This window comes from Salvelinus alpinus, chromosome 16, assembly GCF_045679555.1.
Source record: "Salvelinus alpinus chromosome 16, SLU_Salpinus.1, whole genome shotgun sequence".
In the NCBI taxonomy this organism is placed as follows: Eukaryota; Metazoa; Chordata; class Actinopteri; order Salmoniformes; family Salmonidae; genus Salvelinus; species Salvelinus alpinus.
Window position 1 is genome coordinate 34,491,550 of NC_092101.1, and position 20,849 is coordinate 34,512,398.

The following is a 20,849-nucleotide window of genomic DNA, read 5'->3' on the forward strand; positions in this document are numbered from 1 at the left end:
ACACAATTCCAACTCCATCATCAAGTTTGCTGACGACTCGACATTAGTAGGCCTGAGTTACAACCATGACGAGACAGTCTACAGGGAGAAGGTAGGCACTCTGATGGTGTGGTTCCAGGTAAACAACCTCTCCCTTAACGTTAGCAAAACAAAGGAGCTGATTGTGAACTTCAGGAGGAACCAGGCTGGACAAGCCCCCATCCTCATCAACAGGGCCGCCATAGAGACGGTCAATAACTTCAAATTCCTCGGCTTACAGTTACACTTACATCTCAGAGTAGCTGAAATAGTCTAACCATACAGACACTGTAGTGAAGAAGGCACGGCAGCTACTCTTCAATCTCAGGATGCTGAAGAAATGTGTCCTGTCCACGAGGGCCCTCACAGTGTTCTACAGGAGCAACATCGAGAGCATACTGTCGGGCTGCCTCACAGCCTGGTACAGCAACTCCACCGCCGCGGACAGCAAGGCTTTTCAGAGGGTGATACGTGCAGCCGAACACACCATTGGCTGCACACTGTCTGCCCACCAGGACATCTACAACACCAGGTTTTGCAGGAAGGCCAAGAAGATCATCAGGGACCCCAGCCACCCAAGCCATGCCCTGTTCTCCCCACTTCAATCACACAGATGCGGGCAGTACAGGAGCATCATGGCAAAAACTGAAATAGTTTCTACCCTCAGACCATTAGGCTGCTGAATAGCCACCACTAGTCAGCTCCCTGCTCCACCCTCCCCCTGCTACTCCCCCTATGGACCCCCCCCCCCAACTAATTTGTATTTCTTATTTCACTTGGTCCCCTCACCATCTCAATGGTCATGCAGCTCCCACTATGGTCACTCCCCCCACCCCCTCAACAGTCTTTACTCTGCCTCCACCCTAATGCACATTTTATTATTCATCACTGCCACATCTGTTAGTATGTATATAGTGCTATTTCTATTGTTGTTTTTTATTACCATTTTCATTATTTTATTTCACTTAGTCCTGCATGTTGAAGCTCAAAGCCCAAGATTTTAAGTGTACTCTGCAATCACACCTGCGACCCTCTACATGTGACTATTAAACACTCTGAATCTGAATCTCCTCCCTGCCCCAGACCCAGCTTGAGATCTTGCTACAGTGGACCAGGACCTGGAACACTGTCTGTGTGACTGACGTGACAGGCTCCACATAACAAAAACATTTGCCGTTTGTACACTTTGTTGATTGCAACAAGTTGAATATGAATAGGAACTTTTCACAATATACTGTATAATAACTCAAATAAAGCCAATTCACAATAATTATGTATAGGTGTCATATTCTTTATTTATTACAACATCACTATTCCCTCTCAGAACGACCAGGTGAAACCTGAGATCACATGTTTTTAGTTTTACTACAGCGGGGACTGTGTCCCTGGCCCTGGCTTTATGTGTCCTTTGCTGTGATGTTGTTGCCCTGTCAGAACCAGAAAGGCCCTTTATTCAGAACCTGTCTGACAGAGAGGTGGGATGTGTCTGGGCTTGTCCTGGGCACACAGCCAAATCCGCCTCAAAGCCACTTGGCCATATTTTATAGTCACTCTTTATTTGGAAATATCAAAGGCATCGCTCTGGTCTGTTTGTACAGGTGACTTGTGTTAAAATCCACTGACCAACTGCTAAGCGTCAGCTCTCACTCTGTCAGTTTCTCAGCTGAAGAGAGGAATGAACAACTAATCATGAGGCAGCAGTAGTGTAGTGGAGGGTATATGTAGGTATATGCCGTATACCCAATTATTTTTCAGTGGCCATTGCGTATACTCACTTCTTAATCCCCACTGATACGTATCAAAGTAGTGTAGGTATACGCTGTATCAATTAATAGGGCTGATGGAACAGATCGGAATGTTTAGCTTAAAATGTTGAACTATTATTTCTTCACTGTTCTAAAATGCGCACCGCACATGCAAACGGTTTCATGTACAGAGATGGAAATACACGTTAGAAAGAGGGGGATTTAAAGATGCAACAACTATCATGGGTTGCTAATATGATTAGGATAATGTCTTTGGTTGTTAGACAATGAAAGAAAGTTGAAATAAAACCAATAGAACAGAACGCATATGAGTCTTTAAACAAAATAATTACCTCCATGTTTCTATGGTGGGATTTTGACTATAGGCTACTTTGAAGCAAGGTAAGACATGCCTCATAATATGAAGTAAAATTTCCAGGTTTCAAACAATTAAGGAACAGGAAAAATATAGTGATGCTAATGATAGACCTAACTGTCTTCTGGTAGATGGAAAGGCATTCCCAGAAACGTTCTCTTTTCAATGGTAAAGAGCTACAAAGTAGCCTATGCCTACGTACCTGTCTGTCACGGTCGTGTGTAGAGATGGACCAAGGAGAGTTCAACATGCTTTATTAACCTGTCTAGCCCCAGCGTTCCGCTAGCGGAACTCCTCCCACATTCCACAGAAAAGGCAGAGCGCGAAATTCAAAAAATATTTTTGAGAAATATTTAACTTTCACACATTAACAAGTCCAATACAGCAAATGAAAGATAAACATCTTGTGAATCCAGTCAACATGTCCGATTTTTAAAATGTTTTACACCGAAAACACCACGTATATTTATGTTAGCTCACCACCAAATACAAAAAAGCACAGACATTTCTTTCACAGCACAGGTAGCATGCACAAAACCAACCTAACTAACCAAGAACCAACCAAACTAACCAAGAAACAACTTCATCAGATGACAGTCTTATAACATGTTACACAATAAATCTATGTTTTGTTCGAAAAATTTGCATATTTGAGCTATAAATCAGTTTTACATTGCAGCTACCATCACAGCTACTGTCAAAAATAGCACCGAAGCAGCCAGAGTAATTATAGAGACCAACGTGGAATACCTAAATACTCATCATAAAACATTTCTGAAAAATGCATGGTGTACAGCAAATGAAAGACAAGCATCTTGTGAATCCAGCCAATATTTCAGATTCTTTAAGTGTTTTACAGCGAAAACACAATATAGCATTATATTAGCTTACCACAATAGCCAGAAACACAAGCCATTTACCAGCAGCAAAAGTTAGCGATCGTAACAAACCAGCAAAATATATATAATTTTTGACTAACCTTGATAAGCTTCATCAGATGACAGTCCTATAACATCAGGTTATACATACACTTATGTTTTGTTCGAAAATGTGAATATTTAGAGCTGAAATCAGTGGTTATACATTGTGCTAACGTAGCATCTTTTTCCCAGAATGTGCGGATATTTTTCTAAAACTCACCTATTCTGACCAAATAACTATTCATAAACATGACAAAAAATACATGTTGTATAGGAAATGATAGATACACTAGTTCTTAATGCAATCGCCGTGTTAGAATTCTAAAAATAACTTCATTACGACATCCAGCTTACGTTATAGCGAGAGCGTGCCCAAAATCTGGGCGCTACCTAATAGTACACCTGTTCGACAGATATATGAAATAGCATCATAAAATGGGTCCTACTTTTGATGATCTTCCATCAGAATGTTGTACAAGGGGTCCTTTGTCGGGAACAATCGTTGTCTGGTTTTAGAATGGCCTTTTTCCCTCGCGAATTAACAAGCAAAACTAGCCAAGTGGCGCTAAGCTGTCCATCTTCACCAAACGCAAAGAACGCAACACGTCTAACGTCCCGAAAAATTTTCAATAATCTAATAAAACTATATTGAAAAAAACATACTTTACGATGATATCTTCACATTTATCAAATAAAATCAAAGCCGGAGATATAAGACGTCTATAACGATTGCTTTTCAGAAGCCAATACTGGTGACCTTTATGCGCTTCCTGAACAAACGAATTCTGGGGTCATGTCATTCCAAGCTGTCTCTTTTGACCATAGAAAGAGATTGAGACCCCATTTCACCTCTCACAGCCTATTGACATCTAGTGGAAGGCGTATGAAGTGCATGTATAGTCACAAATCTCAAGCAAAATGATAGGGCGGCCCTGGAACAGAGCCTCGATTTGAGATTTTCACTTTCTGACAGGAAGTATGCTGCAAAATAAGTTCTGTTTTACTCACAGATATAATTCAAACGGTTTTAGAAACTTGAGAGTGTTTTCTATCCAATAGTAATAATAATATGCATATTGTACGAGCAAGAATAGAGTACGAGGCCGTTTAAATTGGGCACGATTTTCCCCCAAAGTGTGAATAGCGCCCTCTATCCTCAACAGGTTTTAATAGTGAAACTTAACAAAACAAAACAATAAACGAACAAACCGTGACTACAGAGGTGCAAAGTGCACTAACTCCAAACACATATATTCAAACAATATCCCATAACCCACAGGTGGAAGAATGCAACTTAAGTATGATCCCCAATTAGAGACAACGATTACCAGCTGCATCTAATTGGGAATCATACACAAACCCCAACATAGAAAATAAACCTAGAACCCCACATAGAAATAATAAACTAGACTAAAACCCATAGTTACGCCCTGACCTACTCTACCATAGAAAATATAGGATTTCTATGGTCAGAACGTGACAGTACCCCCCCCCCCCAAAAGGTGCGGACTCCGACTGCAAAAACCTGAAACAAAAAGGGAGGGTTAGGGAGGTGTCTAGTGTCGGGGGCGGCTCTGGTGCGGGACGAAGTACCCGCTCATCCAGCGGATCCAGCCATGGACCCAGGCTGAACACTGTGCCTGGACTGGACCTAGATGCCGAGGAAGGCTCCTGCCTTGGAGCGGGACTGGATGCCGTGTCTGGACTGGGCATCGGCGCAGGGGAAGGCTACGGCCATGGAGCTGGAGGTTCCGGACCGTGGACCGTCTCCGGAGGTTCCGGACCGTGGACCGTCTCCGGAGGTTCCGGACCGTGAACCGTCTCCGGAGGTTCCGGACCGTGAACCGTCTCCGGAGGTTCCGGACCGTGAACCGTCTCCGGAGGTTCCGGACCGTGAACCGTCTCCGGAGGTTCCGGACCGTGAACCGTCTCCGGAGGTTCCGGACCGTGAACCGTCTCCGGAGGTTCCGGACCGGGAACCGTCTCCGGAGGTTCCGGACCGGGAACCGTCGCCGGAAGCTCCGGACCGGGAACTGTCGCCGGAAGCTACGGACTGGGAACTGTCGCCGGAAGCTCTGGACTGGGGATCGTCGCAGGAAGCCTGGTGCGTGGGTACGGCACTGGTGGTACCGGGCTGGTGACACGCACCTCAGGGCGAGCGCAAGGAGCAGGCACAGGACGTACTGGACTGGGGAGGCGCACTGGAGGCCTGATGCGTTGGGCCGGTACAGGTGGCACCGGACTGGGGACACGCATTTGAGGGAGAGTGCGAGGAGCAGGCACAGGACGTTTAAAAAAAAGAAAAATTATTTCACCTTTATTTAAACAGGTAGGCTAGTTGAGAACAAGTTCTCATTTGCAACTGCGACCTGGCAAAGATAAAGCATAGCAGTGTGAACAGACAACAACACAGAGTTACACATGGAGTAAACAATAAACAAGTCAATAACATAGTAGGGAAGAAAAAAAGAAAAAAAAGAGAATCTATATACAATGTGTGCAAAAGGCATGAGGAGGTAGGCAATAAATAGGCCATAGGAGCGAATAATTACAATTTAGCAGATTAACACTGGAGTGATAAATCATCAGATGATCATGTGCAAGTAGAGATACTGGTGTGCAAAAGAGCAGAAAAGTAAATAAATAAAAACAGTATGGGGATGAGGTAGGTAAATTGGGTGGGCTATATACCGATGGACTAAGTACAGCTGCAGCGATCGGTTAGCTGCTCAGATAGCAGATGTTTAAAGTTGTTGAGGGAGATAAAAGTCTCCAACTTCAGAGATTTTTGCAATTCGTTCCAGTCGCAGGCAGCAGAGAACTGGAAGGAAAGGCGGCCAAATGAGGTTTTGGCTTTAGGGATGATCAGTGAGATACACCTGCTGGAGCGCGTGCTACGGGTGGGTGTTGCCATCGTGACCAGTGAACTGAGATAAGGCGGCGCTTTACCTAGCATAGCCTTGTAGATGACCCGGAGCCAGTGGGTCTGACGACGAACATGTAACAAGGGCCAGCCGACTAGAGCATACAGGTCGCAGTGGTGGGTGGTATAAGGTGCTTTAGTAACAAAACGGATGGCACTGTGATAAACTGCATCCAGTTTGCTGAGTAGAGTATTGGAAGCTATTTTGTAGATGACATCGCCGGAGTCGAGGATCGGTAGGATAGTCAGTTTTACTAGGGTAAGTTTGGCGGCGTGAGTGAAGGAGGCTTTGTTGCGAAATAGAAAGCCGACTCTAGATTTGATTTTGGATTGGAGATGTTTGATATGAGTCTGGAAGGAGAGTTTGCAGTCTAGCCAGACACCTAGGTACTTCAGGTGTCCGTACCGGACTGGGGACACGCACTTCAGGGAGAGTGCAAGGAGCAGGCACAGGACGTACCTGACTGGGAACACTCACTTCAGGGAGAGTACGAGGAGCAGGCACAGGACGTACCAGACTGAGAAGGCGCACTTGAGGGAGAGTGCGACGAGCAGGCACAGGACGTACCGGGCTGTGGAGACATACTGGAGACCTGGTGCGTATTGCCTGCATCAATGGTACCGGTTCGACGATACACCTCACCCGGCAAGTGCGAGGAGCTGGCACAGGACGTACTGGGCTGTGAAGGCACACGGGAGACCTGGTGCGTATAGCCGGCATCAATTGTCCCGGAACTTTAACACACTTCTCGGGACGAGTACGGGGAGCTGACTCGGGTGGCATCGGACGGCTAACACGCTCCTCAGGGCGAATGCCGTACATACTACGCCAAACCAACAGCTCTCTCTCATCACTCTCCTTAACTTTCGCCAACCACTCCTCGCTCAATCTATCCCAATATTCCTCCTCGGTCTCTGACTCACCCCTCAACTTCGCCGGCCACCCCGTGTCCCCCCCCAAAAAAATATTTGAGGTTGCTTCTTGGGCTTGCGTCATGGCCGCGAACCCTGGCGTCGTCGCTGTCCTTCCTTCACCGCTTGCGTCTCCCGCCATGAAAGGCGATCCTGTCCTGCCAGGATTTCTTCCCAAGTCCAGGATCCCTTCCCTTCCAGAATCTCTTCCCAAGTCCAGGATACTTCCTCCTCCTGGGCACGCTGCTTGGTCCTTTGTTGATGGGATATTCTGTCACGGCCGTGTGTAGAGATGGACCAAGGCGCAGCGAATGTAGAGTTCCACATGCTTTATTAATAGTGAAACTTAACAAAACAATAAACAATAAAGGAACAAACCGTGACTACAGAGGTGCAAAGTGCACTAACTCCAAACACATACATTCAAACAATATCCCATAACCCACAGGTGGAAGAATGCAACTTAAGTATGATCCCCAATTAGAGACAACGATTACCAGCTGCATCTAATTGGGAATCATACACAAACCCCAACATAGAAAATAAACCTAGAACCCCACATAGAAATAATAAACTAGACTAAAACCCAAAGTCACGCCCTGACCTACTCTACCATAGAAAATATAGGCTTTCTATGGTCAGAACGTGACACTGTCAGAATGATATGAATATTTGCATTAATCCAGTGGCCATTTATGTTGCAAACTCCGTCTCATGTGCCACAGAAACACGGCTAATCAAACAATAATGCTAGGTGCCTGCACACTTGTGGTGTAAGCATTGTTATGGACTTAGAACATACAATTTTGTTGTTTTTCTGTTAAAAAAAAGTGTGACTTTGAGAACGAAAACCTGAAGAAAAATTGGGAAATCTAATGCTGTGAATTCCTGACTCAGTTGAACTGTTTCAATAGTAGGCCTACTATTAGCCTACTTTCACAGTACAGCTTGGGTTGGCCTGACTGTGAAAGACCAATATGGGATTTATCATGTTAAAGTCATTCAGAGTGCATGTCACTGTTTGTCATTGAATTTTTCACACAGTGCGCCTTTCCTTGGCCGGGTGTGCCATTTGGATGTTTTTTTTATGTGAGTATACCCACTTCTCCAGGCAACACTACACCACTGTGAGGCAGAAGAACAACAGAAGCAGACCTGGGTTCAAATACTATTATAAATCATTTAAAATACTTTATCTGTGCTTGATTGAGCTTGCCTGGCTTAATGGACGAATAGAATCGTCCTCAAACTGAAAACCCCACCCATCTGGCACCAGGTAGGCTAGAGCAATTGCTCAAAGTATTTTAAAGGATTTCAAATAGTATTTCAACACAGGTCTGATGAGAAGAGATGTTTAGGTGCTCTGAGCTCCCTGGTATTTGATATGCAACAGTTGAGTCTGAGAGCAAGAAGAGTTGTGCTTTAGGAGACCACCAACAGAGAGAGATCACATTGTTATTGAAAGTAGTAAATGTTTTACTGATTTCTTAATTTATTATTACGGCTAGGGGCCATTTTTTCATGCTACAATTACACTAACCTTTATATTTCTCTCTCTCCCTCTGTCTCTGTCTCTCTCTCTCCCTCCCCCTACCCCCCTATATTTATCTCTCTTTCTCTCTGTCTCTCATAGCGTAGCACAGAAGGGTTCTGGAAGTCTGTGGCCCGTCATGTCCCCAGGGAGCCCAGTGAGATGAGGATCCTCAACCCTTACTTCATCCAGGAGGCTGCCTTCAGGTTCATCGGCCTGCCTCACAACAACGGACAGATGGGGAGAGGGGTGAGAGAATGGGAAACTCACTGCTGTTTTCTGTCATAGGAAATTATGGCGGAAATATTATGTTCAAAAAAATTACGATCATCATAAAAAAAACACACAAAACAGGTCAGGAGCCCGTAAAATGGCTGCTATCCATATCTGCATCCTAAAACATGCAATGGTAAAGAAGAAGTACATAATACAAGGAAGTATAAGAACTTCTTGCGTGAACGATTTCAGTTACATATTTGATATTTCATGATATTAAGAAAATGTATTTCAAAAGAATAGAATAGCATATTTTGAGTTTAATTATGTTACTGGGCTTAGTTTGCTTAATTTGTTACATGATGTTCAGTCTGCCTTCAAGTCAAAAGGGGCCTATGTTAAACAATAAATATGTTAATATGTTTTCACAGGGCTATGGCTTGAAAACATACCTAAATTCAGGGATGGAAGGTGTTGCTGTACTCCTAATTATCCCATTATCGAAGCCGCGAAATAGAGAAGATTGAAATACTGCTCGTTTTTCATTAAACTGCCTCTTTTCGTCAGCATGCTAGGCTAGCTAATGCTAAAGCATCCCATTTAAATTCTACAACACTTCCGGCAGCAACTTTAGATTAGGGGCTGTAAAACTGTTTATCAATAATTAGTAAATGGTTTATAAGGATCTACATGAATCATCAACTGAGATATTAGTAAGTGCTCACATTTATAAATGCAATCATTAACAATAAACAATTATAAACTGGGTTGTTCAAGCCCTGAATGTTGATTGGCTGAAAGCCGTGGTATCTGAGACCATATAGCACGGGTATGACAAAACATTTCTTTTTACTGTTCTAATTATGTTTGTAACCAGTTTATAATAGCAATAAGGCACCTCAGGAGTTTGTGGTATATGGCAGATATATGGCCATGGGCTGTATCCAGGCACTCCACGTTGCGTTGTGTATAAGAACAGCCATTAGCCGTGGTATATTGGCCATGTACCACAGCCCCTCGTGCCTTATTGCTTAAATATACCATTCATGACATACTGTATATAAATACATTTATATGTATATAAATGTTGTGTCAAACCATTAATCAACCATTACATTTTTTAAATATATAATATTATGAGTTTACAATAACTCCTTTACAACAGGTTTATAAGTACATTATTAATCATTTACAAATTATGAACATACTATGATCAAACACCTTATAAATGATCTTATAAATAGTTGAAAATAGTGTTTATAAATGTGTATTTACAGATTGCTTATTGACATTTACAAATGTAGGAATAATTATTAATAAATGGTAAGTAAACTCTTTACAAACTGTTTAGAAATGGTTTATTTTAAGGGACCTAAATATAAAGTGTTACCAGTCCAAGTAACAGATTGGAATAGTTTCGATGTTATTCTGTTATTTATATGTGACCCACCACTTGGATTCCTTTGTATGTAGCAACATTTGAAATTGTGTTTTTTACATTGGATAAAAGTAGAGACTGCAGTTGAGGAACAATGGGAAAGTAATTCTGCTTTGAAAGTTGATAAACTTGTAACCCCACTTTTGTGAAAATGGCCGTGAATGTTTTGGTACACATACTGGAGAGCTCTTCTTTGTCAACACCCGTTCAGCATCGTTCACACCCACTTAAGCCTTAGCCCCAACCATCTCTTTAAGGAATCACAGTGTAGTAAACAACCAAAGATTTCAAGACTAAAAGTGGTGAAAGTTGTAGTAAAAATACACAATATCTAGACCTTGGCCTATATCCTAATCTGACTTTGGTGCACGTCATGTTGTTCTTCACATTACCGTCTCTGGTAAACACACACTATATCCAATTAAATCAAAGTGTATTTGTTACATGCACAGGAAACAGAATGTGTTAACAGTACAGGGAAATGGTTACTTGCATAGTGGAGTCTTTTGTTTAGACATGTAGCTAGCTAGCTAGGTAGCTAAACAATAAACCATAATCCCAACTCTAATGCCCCATTCAATACAACTGGGAACTCTGAAAAAAACTAGCTCTGGCTGGGAAAAATTGATTTGAACAGTTAGCCAACTCGGGAATTCCACTCGGGCCTCTTTCTAGAACTCTGACTTTCTGACCTGAAAATCACTGATGTCACGATTTGACCTCGTATTTTTCAGAGTTCCTAATTGTTTTGAACGCAGCAATAATACCTTGCATAAATCTGCAGGTAGCTAAAGCTAACCAACTAGGTTCAATGTTACCTAGCTAATATAAAGCTATAACTAGCAATGCAAATGGCTTTCTGAGATACGAATAATATTACTACACAGATCATACATGTAACCTTAGCTTGCGAGCCAGCCAGTTAATGTTAGCTAGCTAACAGTACGCTTTAACTTGCAATGAAAATGACTTTCTGACCAAATTAGAAAGGTATAATATCTGAAAATGTAGCTAGACTCTTACTCGTATACATGGATGAACGCTTCTCCCTCTTTGTCATGGATACCATGGTTGCCCTTAGTTTGAAGATGTCATCCGGAGACAGGTGTTTTATACAACAGCCTCCTGTGTTCTCTTTTGGACTCTCTCCGCATTTGGCAATCACCTCTCTGCTTCCACCGGGCATTCCACTGATTTGAAAACTCTGTCAACGTCTTCCATGACAACGACACCGTTTCTTCCCCACCGTCATCAGAAGACTACAATTTCTGGTTCAATGAAAATGTTTTTACCTAAATCAGGGATTTCCTCATTGTCTGATTCATTTTCAGAGTCAGAGAGAGTCAGCATGGCACGATCGTCCTCCAGAAAGTAGTTCCATCATAGCTTTTTCCCACTGATCTTGGTCGATAGCGCTATTAACTTCAGGGCAGCAATGTTGAGCGGAGTAGCAAAACTTGTTCAATTTTTTTTAAACAAAGGTAGAAAGGATTATCCACACATACTGAGCAGCTCATGTTATAGACGCATGCTACATGGCAAACCCAATCCGAAATCATCTCTCGGCATGTCCAGCACATCTATTATCTCAGCCAATCATGTCTAGCGGGAAGGTTCCTGTATTTTTCTGTGGCTTAACCAACTAGGCTCGTAATTTAACAATGTTATTCGTATTTACAGATGGCATACAAGTTTGTTATTAAGGCACACATGTTCCAGAAGGCATTTCTGCCAAAAAACACATTTTGATAAAAAAATAAAACGTTCAAATGCCTCCCCTGTGAGATAGTGACATGCGACATACGCCTGCCTACCTTCTTGAAACGGGTCACATATTTGAGTAGCATAAGATTAATTAATTGATCAATGTACCTGCAAAAACATAGATATTGAAACAAACAATTCAGAAAATCAACCTGTATTAGAGCATATTGGGAAATATGATAATGATGGGCATGGTTTGGGTTCAACTCTGATAACTTAACACCAACATTGGGGTTATTTTACACCACTGAGTGTTAATTTAACTCTTGAATCAACACTAGAAATGTTACACTGAAAAATCAGCACAAGTAATACTGACCAGTTTGCTGTGTGCTATGAAAGGGACCCATCTGCAGGCTTCCATACGTTCAAGAACCTTTTAGAATTCTGAAGAACCGTAGATGCCACGTCAAGAACACCACACTGAACTGACAGGTTCTTTATCGGGCAAGAGTTCTCCAAGAGCTGAGGAAGAACCATTTCAGAACCATTTCAGAACCAGAACCATTCGGTCCTGTTTTCAGTGTACCCTAACACACTACAGACATACAACAGCCCCTCCAGGTGCCTTAGTTGGCTCTGCTCTGCTCTGGGTGCTCCAGATGTCTCAGCAGCAATGAGTCAGAACACAAACTAACACTGTTTACTGTTAGAGTCCCGTTTGGATGTCAGCACTACTGGAACTAATATGAGCCAATGCCATGCCTCCAATCTCAGGAATTCAAAGATAATGTACACAAATTGTGTTCATTGATGTCCTTAAATCTTTAAGAGCTATGCTGCAAGGGGGCATCAAAATCAAGCTCAGAATTGTGCAGTTTGTGATACCCCCTCCTGACGGAATGTTGTCATGGAAGTGTGAATTGAGGCTTTAATAATCAAGACGCGAATACTAGTGAACAGCAGAACAGTGTGTACACAACACAGTCCTGTTTACCTGCGAAGATGCCCTTCCCTCCATGGAGAGAGCAAGGACCTGAGAAGCATCGACCTGAGCTGGAGATGTACTGTAGAGGCTAGAGGTAGTTGGACCTTTTTATCAACTAGTAGCTTTTCAATAGCTGCTAGAGAAGACACCCTTCCTTGTTGTAACATCCACACCTATAGAGGGCCATGGAGGGAGCATGGACCTAGGCTGGAGATGTACTGTAGAGGCTGGAGGTGGTTGGTTTTAATCAGCCACCATGCAGTACGCCTGCTGCTATGCTAGCAGGATTAGCCATGTCTGTCATTCACAGAGCTAGCCACAGGTCTGTTGACCTGCTGCCTTCAGCCTGACACAGGGTCTGCCACAGTGTGTCTGTCAGAGGGAGAGTGGAGACCTTCAGCACCACAGATACACCTGCAGCAACTCCCTCAAACACCCAAACAGCTGATAAGTTCACTTCGTTCCTACCGGGATGTCCAGCTATCTCAAGCAGCAGAAGTTCAACAGCACAGAGAGCGGGAGAGAGAGGGAGAGTGAGAGTGAGAGAGTGACGGGGGAAGAGAGAGAGGACGTTTTCCTTTCTCTCACCAGCTCTGTTAACAAAATAAATTGCCATTGTTTCCTTAATCTAAATGTGCCATGACTAGGTCTTTCAAAGTTCCATTCCATGTGTTCTGTTTTGGTAACCTTTTTACATTTCCCTTTAGTTACCCCATGTTCTATTCCTCCAATAGTTCTACTGCTATTCTGTCCTGTTTCAGGGAACATTTGTCTTCTCTTCTGTGTTTTCCAGAATATTCCGACACTGGGGACGGTTGCCATAACAATGGCCCTCCATAACTGTGATGAGGTAGCCGTGGCTGGATTTGGCTATGACATGAGCACCCCTCACGCCCCCCTACACTACTACGAGAAGATCAGGATGGCGGCCATCAAAGAGGTACCACTGACGTGACGACTGACGCCAGACATTTACCACTCTTAAGGTTCACATTGGGGCCTTGACACACACTCACACACACACTTACACACATCATGGAACGAAAAATGTAATGTAAATTGTAAAACAATGCCTTCATCTGACCATGAGGTCAGACTGACCAAAAGCAGAAGGTTTGTTTAGGTTTTTAGCGGAGCCCTGTTCAAATAGAGGGGCATGTGTACTGTATGCTGTCAGTCTGATGGGTAACTATGGATGAGGTTTGTGTCATCCTTACCCAGCAACTCACCGCTCACCTACATGTTCACACACACGCACACACACACACACTCCATACTGCATCAAAGTGAGAAGAACTGATGGCTTAGTTTGGTGCCAATGTCAAAATAACTCCATTAAGAGAAGTGTTTATAAACGTCTTGTAAAACAGGAGGGACATTTAGAGACAAACTGACCTGAATATTTGAACCATGCACTGTAATTCTAAACTATTTCCAATGAAACCCGAGTCATTCATTCTAGAGACTTTACTGTGTAGTGAACAGGTGTCGGATGGATGTTTGGCTATATCTAGACAGACTCAGATCTGCTTTAAGTCCACTCACTCAGACTTAGACTTGTGTGAGGTGAGGTGTTAGTCTCTGTGAAAGGGGTAGGTTGACCTGAAAGATACAGACAGACAACCTTGTAGGGAATCACAGTTGTTCATGTCATGAATACTATAAAGATCTTTATCTCATCTTTGGTTGCAGTGATTCATTCCTGAAGTGAGTCATTCAAGCCCTCATTCCAGAAGGCTATCCTACTAAGTTTGTGAAAGCGCTATGACAAGTTTAGATTTTGAAAGGGTTAAGTTGTGAAAGGGATGGTTTATGAAAGAGTTAGGTTGATCTGAAAGAGACAAACGGACAACCTTGTATGTCACCTGACTGTGTGTTGCCGTGGTATCGTCTGTTCTCTGAACCCTTAGTTACCGGAACAGAACAGCAACATCCATCCATCCATCCGCCCACTCACAGTCAACAGCTATGAACCATACAGCCAGGGCTGTGTTGGTATGTTAGCATTCCCTCCTAAGCGTGTGTCTCTGTCTCCCTTTAAACTGTCTACCAACATCCTCTCTGTTTAGCTTGCCTAGTTTACTTCTCTGCAGGGGAAGTTTACACTGACCTTTCTCTCCTTATTTAATAGCCTTCTCCAAGAGTCTTGTGGTTTCTCTCTAATGTTCATCGTGTTACTTCCCAGTTCCCACCACCACACGGGAGGCGAGATGTGGAGTAGCATGTGGAGTAGGATGTGGAGTAGGATGTGGAGTAGGATGTGGAGTAAGATGTGGAGTAGGGTGTGGAGTAGGGTGTGGAGTAAGATGTGGAGTAAGATGTGGAGTAGGGTGTAGAGTAAGATGTGTAGGGTGTGGAGTAGGGTGTGGAGTAAGATGTGGAGTTAGATGGGTAACGGAAGTCAGGTGTAGAGGAGCCTGTGGGTGCTGGTGTTTGAAGAGGGGGCAGGACCACAAGCACAATAGCAAGTGTGTCCCAAGTGGCACCCTATTCCCTACAAGGCCCTGGTCAAAAGTAGTGCACTATATAGGGAATCTGGTGCCACTTGGGAAACAGACACTTGTCCCAGTGTCTGGAAGGTCCATCTGATCCCTTCGTTATGTACACAGCACTCTGCCTGGTCATAAATCACTCTTTACTAAGGTATGTCAGAGCCCAGAGTGGCTGGTCTGGTCCCTCCATGGCTGACATGTGATCACCCCCAGCACACACACACGACTCCCCAACCAGGTGTCAGTGTGCACTATCTTCAGACTCGTGTCAATTTGCAGCGACACAAACCTGTCTCAGCCCCTCCTCCAACCCCCTTGCATGTATAATTGAGAGCTGTGGTAGTACAGTATTCTCTCTGTGGGTGACCCAGTCCGGGGCCAGTGTGAAGCTGTCAATCCAAGACGACCGCTGGGCCTCACACTCAAAGACCTTTGGGTCTGTGCCTGTAGAACGGCTCGGTCCAGCAGGCTAAGCTCCCTCTGAATGGATCACACACAGCCATGTCCTGAACAGATACAACTGTTCAATCATCTATCACGTAGTCTCCTCATAATGACACCAGCATTAGTCACTAAGACCAAATGAAGCAAGACTGAACAAATATCCTATAGATATTATTGAGAAATCAAGTGCCTGGAATCCTGCATTCTTCTAGCATATTATGCTGAGGTGTGTTTTGTTCTGTCTGTCTAATCTCTGCCTGAAGGATTTCCTAACTCTGTAGAGGGAAGCCCTGGGTGGGGGGGGGTGGGGGGGGGAGGGAGGGAGGGAGAGAGAGAGAGAGAGAGAGAGAGAGAGAGAGAGAGAGAGAGAGAGAGAGAGAGAGAGAGAGAGAGAGAGAGAGAGAGAGAGAGAGAGAGAGAGAGAGAGAGAGAGAGAGAGAGAGAGAGAGAGAGAGAGAGAGAGAGAGAGAGAGAGAGAGAGAGAGAGAGAGAGAGAGAGAGAGAGTGTCTGAGGAGCAGGTGAAAGCATGTGGAGCCCTAGTCAATCCCCTCCTCCCCCTCCTGCTCTTCTGAGCTGTCAGTCACTCACCTGTCCCTACAGGCTCCAAACATGAACCAACTCTACCTGAGATAGCCAGTCTAGCCTACAGCACTCTCTTTTAAGCATGGTTCTACAGATAACGTGTCCTATAAACAATGGAACACTTATGGCAGTTATATAGGATAGTGAGGTAAAGGGTGGGGTTTTAGACCAGACACGCTATAGATATTGCCTTTGAACTGCATGACAACAGCTCTTAGGGATGGGTCGCTCCTGTCGTGGTTAATCGTGGTTGATACTACAGGTGTTTTGAACAAGTCTGTAATGACACTAGTTTCCCCACCATAATTTTCCGTCATATACCAGCGTCCCCAACCTCAGATCTTTGACCATAGACGTTGCTATTTTGAGCGGTGAATGGTTTTCACATTTCGCTTGTAAAGCCATGACAAGAAAGCAGTTATCTCTTTCTGTCTCTTATCTTTTGTATCCAACAGCCACAATAAAGTGGTTTAGACCCAACGTTTAGTGTACCACGTTGTACAGTCAGTCTTCTGGTATTGTCTCTCCCTCTCATCCCCTGTATTTAAGGGGCAGCTCCGTAAGTGAAGAAAGCTCCTTTAAAAAGACAATAGTTTCACTGTCAACCTCAATAGTCTGTTTACTTTAGGTCTTCTTTTATGTTACTATTGTACCTCTGGCATTTACCTCCACTGATCTCTGTGATCAAAAGTTGAAAGTAAAGTAATGGTATGTGGACGCAACAGCTTTGACATCCTCCCAGCCTCCCTTCCCAAAGAATGTGACTTTTTACCTGCATCTCCTGTAAAGTACCTACCGTTTTCCTCTGTCTCTCCCTGTCCACTCCCACTCCTGTTATTCTGCATCTCCTCTCCTCTACCACTCTCTCCTTTGTACTCCTCTATCCTCCCTCTATCCCCCTCTCTCCCCACCTCTCCTCCCTGTCTGTCTTCTATTCACAGTCCTGGACTCACAACATTTCTAAGGAGAAGGAGTTCCTGATTAAGCTGGTGAAGGCTGGGGTTATACAGGACTTGACCAATGGGATCTGTGGCTCAGGATGCTGATGACAACATCCAGCCAATCCCAGGTCACAGAGAGATAGAGAGAGGAGAAACACGGAAGCAGCATTGTGAAGTTCTGCTCTGTTCCCCCCAACCTAACCTGCACCCCTGGCTGAGCCATACTGTATTCAGGAAAGAAGGCTGGTGAAGGGTTCTGAAGGGTTTCTCGCTCTGACAGAGGAGAACTGTGGTAAATGGCATAATCCCTGCACTACACTGGAGAGATAGAACTACAACATTCTAGAATTCTCTAGAAAACCGAGAGCTAGAACTGTCTAGAACACTGAGAGCTACACACTATTCTGTTTAAGGATTTGCTGCAGTGTGACATTACAGTTTGATGAAAAGATGGACTGACAATCTGGACATAATGGGTTGTGCCAAGAATACCTCTGGAGAAGGATAAAGGACATGCCTCTACTCATACTTCGACAGTATACCTGAATGTATTCTGTCACCACGTACGCATCACTGTTATATATTTATTTTAATCTCTTGTAATGGCAGCATTGCCCTCTCTGGGCTCAGTCGAATAGGTTTCCAGACAGGTAGCAAATAATGCACATACATATTCTGCTTCTAATGTATTGGGAAGTGGACGGAAGGGCCGGTGCTCATGGTTTAGAAGCCCTCCACACCTTCCTTCCCCCTTTAAGATATGCTTTTAAATGATTTACCTTGAGAGATTACTTTGTTCTCCTCTGTCTTTTTTAAAATGCAAAGAACAAGAAAAAAAATGGGGGGTGACGAGTGACCGACCCCCCTCACTGGATAAACATGTTTTATTTTCAGAGAAGCACTGAGCTTTGTGTCATTTTCAGTTCATCAGTGTTCTTCCCAAACACTCATCTGTCCTGGATCACGTTTCAGACTGTTACTCTGGTCTTAATGCTGTTATATTTGTCTATAGGGCTCTGGTCAAACATTGTGCACTATATAGGGAATAGGGTGCCATTTGGGATGCATACTTTATTTCAAGTCTGCATGGCCTGCAAACATAATCAGTGTTACTACTTACTACTGTCAGTTGTTGTTTAAACAATTGAGGTTTATCAATTTTAAATGTCTTGTTTTATTTCTTTGTTCATTTTTGTCAAAATGGATTGTATTTTGTTAAGCAATAATATATGGTGTCTTAACCGCCGTTCTCTGTTCAGCCACATATTATCTTATTTTCTACTCATATGCACAAGCCAAAGCACTTGATCTGAACTTCTCATCGCTCATACACAGCAGGGGAGGCGGCTGAGGGAAACGGCTCATAATAATGGCTGGAATTGAGTCAATGGGATTGTTTCAACCACATGAAAACCATATGCTTGATACCATTCCATCGACATTCAGCCATTATTATGAGCCGTCCTCCGCTCAGCCGCCTCCACTGATACAGTCACTACACTATGGATCGTCGTGCATCAAGATGGTTTGATAAATGAAATAAAGCAGATTATAACGCTGTCCCTTGTCATTTTATGAAATGCATACAACTGGAGAGAGGTAATGAAACGTGTTTTTTATATTCCTGTTTTTAATGTTTAATTGAATATTATAACTACTGTTGTCTTCCCTAAACTTTTTTTTTGCATTTAAAAAGCATCTATTTGATATTGCAACACAGCAATGTCTAACAGTGTTGTTTTCTAATGCCATGTTGTTTAGATACAGTGTATGTTTGTGTTTCTAAGTTTTCCACCCACCCATCCATGTATTCCAGGAGTGGATACACCTTATCAGAAAGATCATCTCAGCTTTTCTTGTCCTACTAAGTGGCATCAACAAACAGTCAGTGTTTATGAGAGAGTGCTGGTAAACATGGTCAATGTAACTGGTGGGGCTGAGTCATCATTGTGTTGTGAGCTGGGTTCAAATACTATTAGAAATCTTTCAGTCTTTCAGCGTTTTCTCTAGCTTCCCTGGAGTGCCAGTTTGGTAGGTTTTGCAGATTTTTTGACTATTCTATTGGTCCATTAAGCCAGGGAAGATCAATCAAGCATGATAAAATAGTTGAGATGGTTTCGAATAGCATCTGAACCCAGGTCTGCTGCTTTCTTGGGTGGGTTCTTGCAGGATATTTGTGGGGAAAAGGTCAAGGACAGGGAATGTTCTATGTTCCACACGTTGGAGACTGCCAACAACAGAACAGTATCCTGGGAACAGATTACTGACCATCCTAACTCTTTGAGACTAACCACTGGTGTGTGGTGTGTGTGTGTGTGTGTGTGTGTGTGTGTGTGTGTGTGTGTGTGTGTGTGTGTGTGTGTGTGTGTGTGTGTGTGTGTGTGTGTGTGTGTGTGTGTGTGTGTGTGTGTGTGTGTGTGTGTGTGTGTGTGTGTGTGTGTGTGTGCAAGCGGAAATTTGTTTTGCCATGGTTACTATTGCATTGTAACTATACCTTTTTTGTAATGAGTCAGAGGTGTTACCAAGCTTGTATTGCCTTCAGCCAGGAGGGAGAGTCCAACCCAACCATTTGGTCTGCAAGTTAGATCAGGTTAGTTAGAGAGAGCTGTGGCTCAGACAGGTTAGACAGCTGTGGCACCATAACACCAGTCCAACAGGGACTCAATTTATCTCACCTCTGTAGAAAGAAACAGGAGAAGCCGGGAGAGGCTGAAGTCTGCTGAAAGCTGGAGTTTGCTATTCCAAAAGGAATGTCTGTTCACTTCTGTTGGACTTAGGAGTGCTGCCTTAATGGCTAGAATAGTTATCAAGGGCCACCCTTACACAACACTAGGGTTGCGTCCCAAATGGCACCCTTTTCCTTATATAGTGCACTGCTTTTGACCAGAGCCCTATGTGTGCCGTTTGAGACAGAGACGACTTCAGTTTATTAAAGTGATTTCACCTCATATGACATTCTTCTGCTGTGAGTCATGAAAGAGAGACTTCAAAGATTTCACATGAATAGAGAAATCAATGTAGTGTGTGGCTGTTTATCTCATTACAGACTTGGCTCTAAGGCTATGGTTATAGTTTGAGTCCACGCTTAGAAGACTGTCAAAGGTGCAGAGTGACTGGGGTCAATGTCAGGATTATTGTAGCTCTGGTCGGTCCAGAGCATTACATGCGTCTTAAAGAAGGCATGTAACGCCCTGGACCAAAGCTAGGGTTATTGCTGCTAATAAAAAGGTTGGTTTTGAGTCCAAGCCTGAGCTACAGTATATGGATAGGGTCAGGGATAGGCGTTACATATACAGTGCATTCAGAAAGTATTCAGACCCCTTGACTTGTTCTACATTTTGTTACATTACAGCCTTATTCTAAAATGTATTAAATAGTTTTTTCCCCCTCATCAATCTACACATAATACCCCATAATGACAAAGCAAAAACAGGTTTTTAGAAATGTGCAAATGTATATATAAAAAACCCGGAAATATCACATTTTCATAACTATTCAGACCCTTTACTCAGTACTTTGTTGAAGCACCTTTGGCAGCGATTACAGCCTCGAGTCTTCTTGGGTGACGCTACAAGCTTGACACACCTTTATTTGGGGAGTTTCTCCCATTCTTCTCTG

At 43.4% G+C, this 20,849-nt stretch overlaps 1 protein-coding gene across 6 annotated transcripts in view; it reads left to right on the forward strand.

The window, feature by feature from the left end:
* Positions 1-18,791, forward strand: part of st3gal3a (ST3 beta-galactoside alpha-2,3-sialyltransferase 3a) — an 80,658-nt gene extending 61,867 nt beyond the window's left edge. For 4 of the 6 annotated variants that reach the window (XM_071346013.1, XM_071346014.1, XM_071346015.1 and 1 more), the window contains 3 exons: positions 8,528-8,674; positions 13,565-13,711; positions 17,232-18,791. In XM_071346013.1, coding sequence (XP_071202114.1) covers positions 8,528-8,674; positions 13,565-13,711; positions 17,232-17,336 — 399 coding nt within the window. In that variant the 3' untranslated portion in view covers positions 17,337-18,791. Of the gene's footprint in view, positions 1-1,101; positions 1,294-8,527; positions 8,675-13,564; positions 13,712-17,231 lie in introns of those variants that run through there. The other 2 variants (XM_071346020.1, XM_071346019.1) reach the window with 1 other exon arrangement.
* The last annotated feature ends 2,058 nt before the right edge of the window (positions 18,792-20,849 follow it).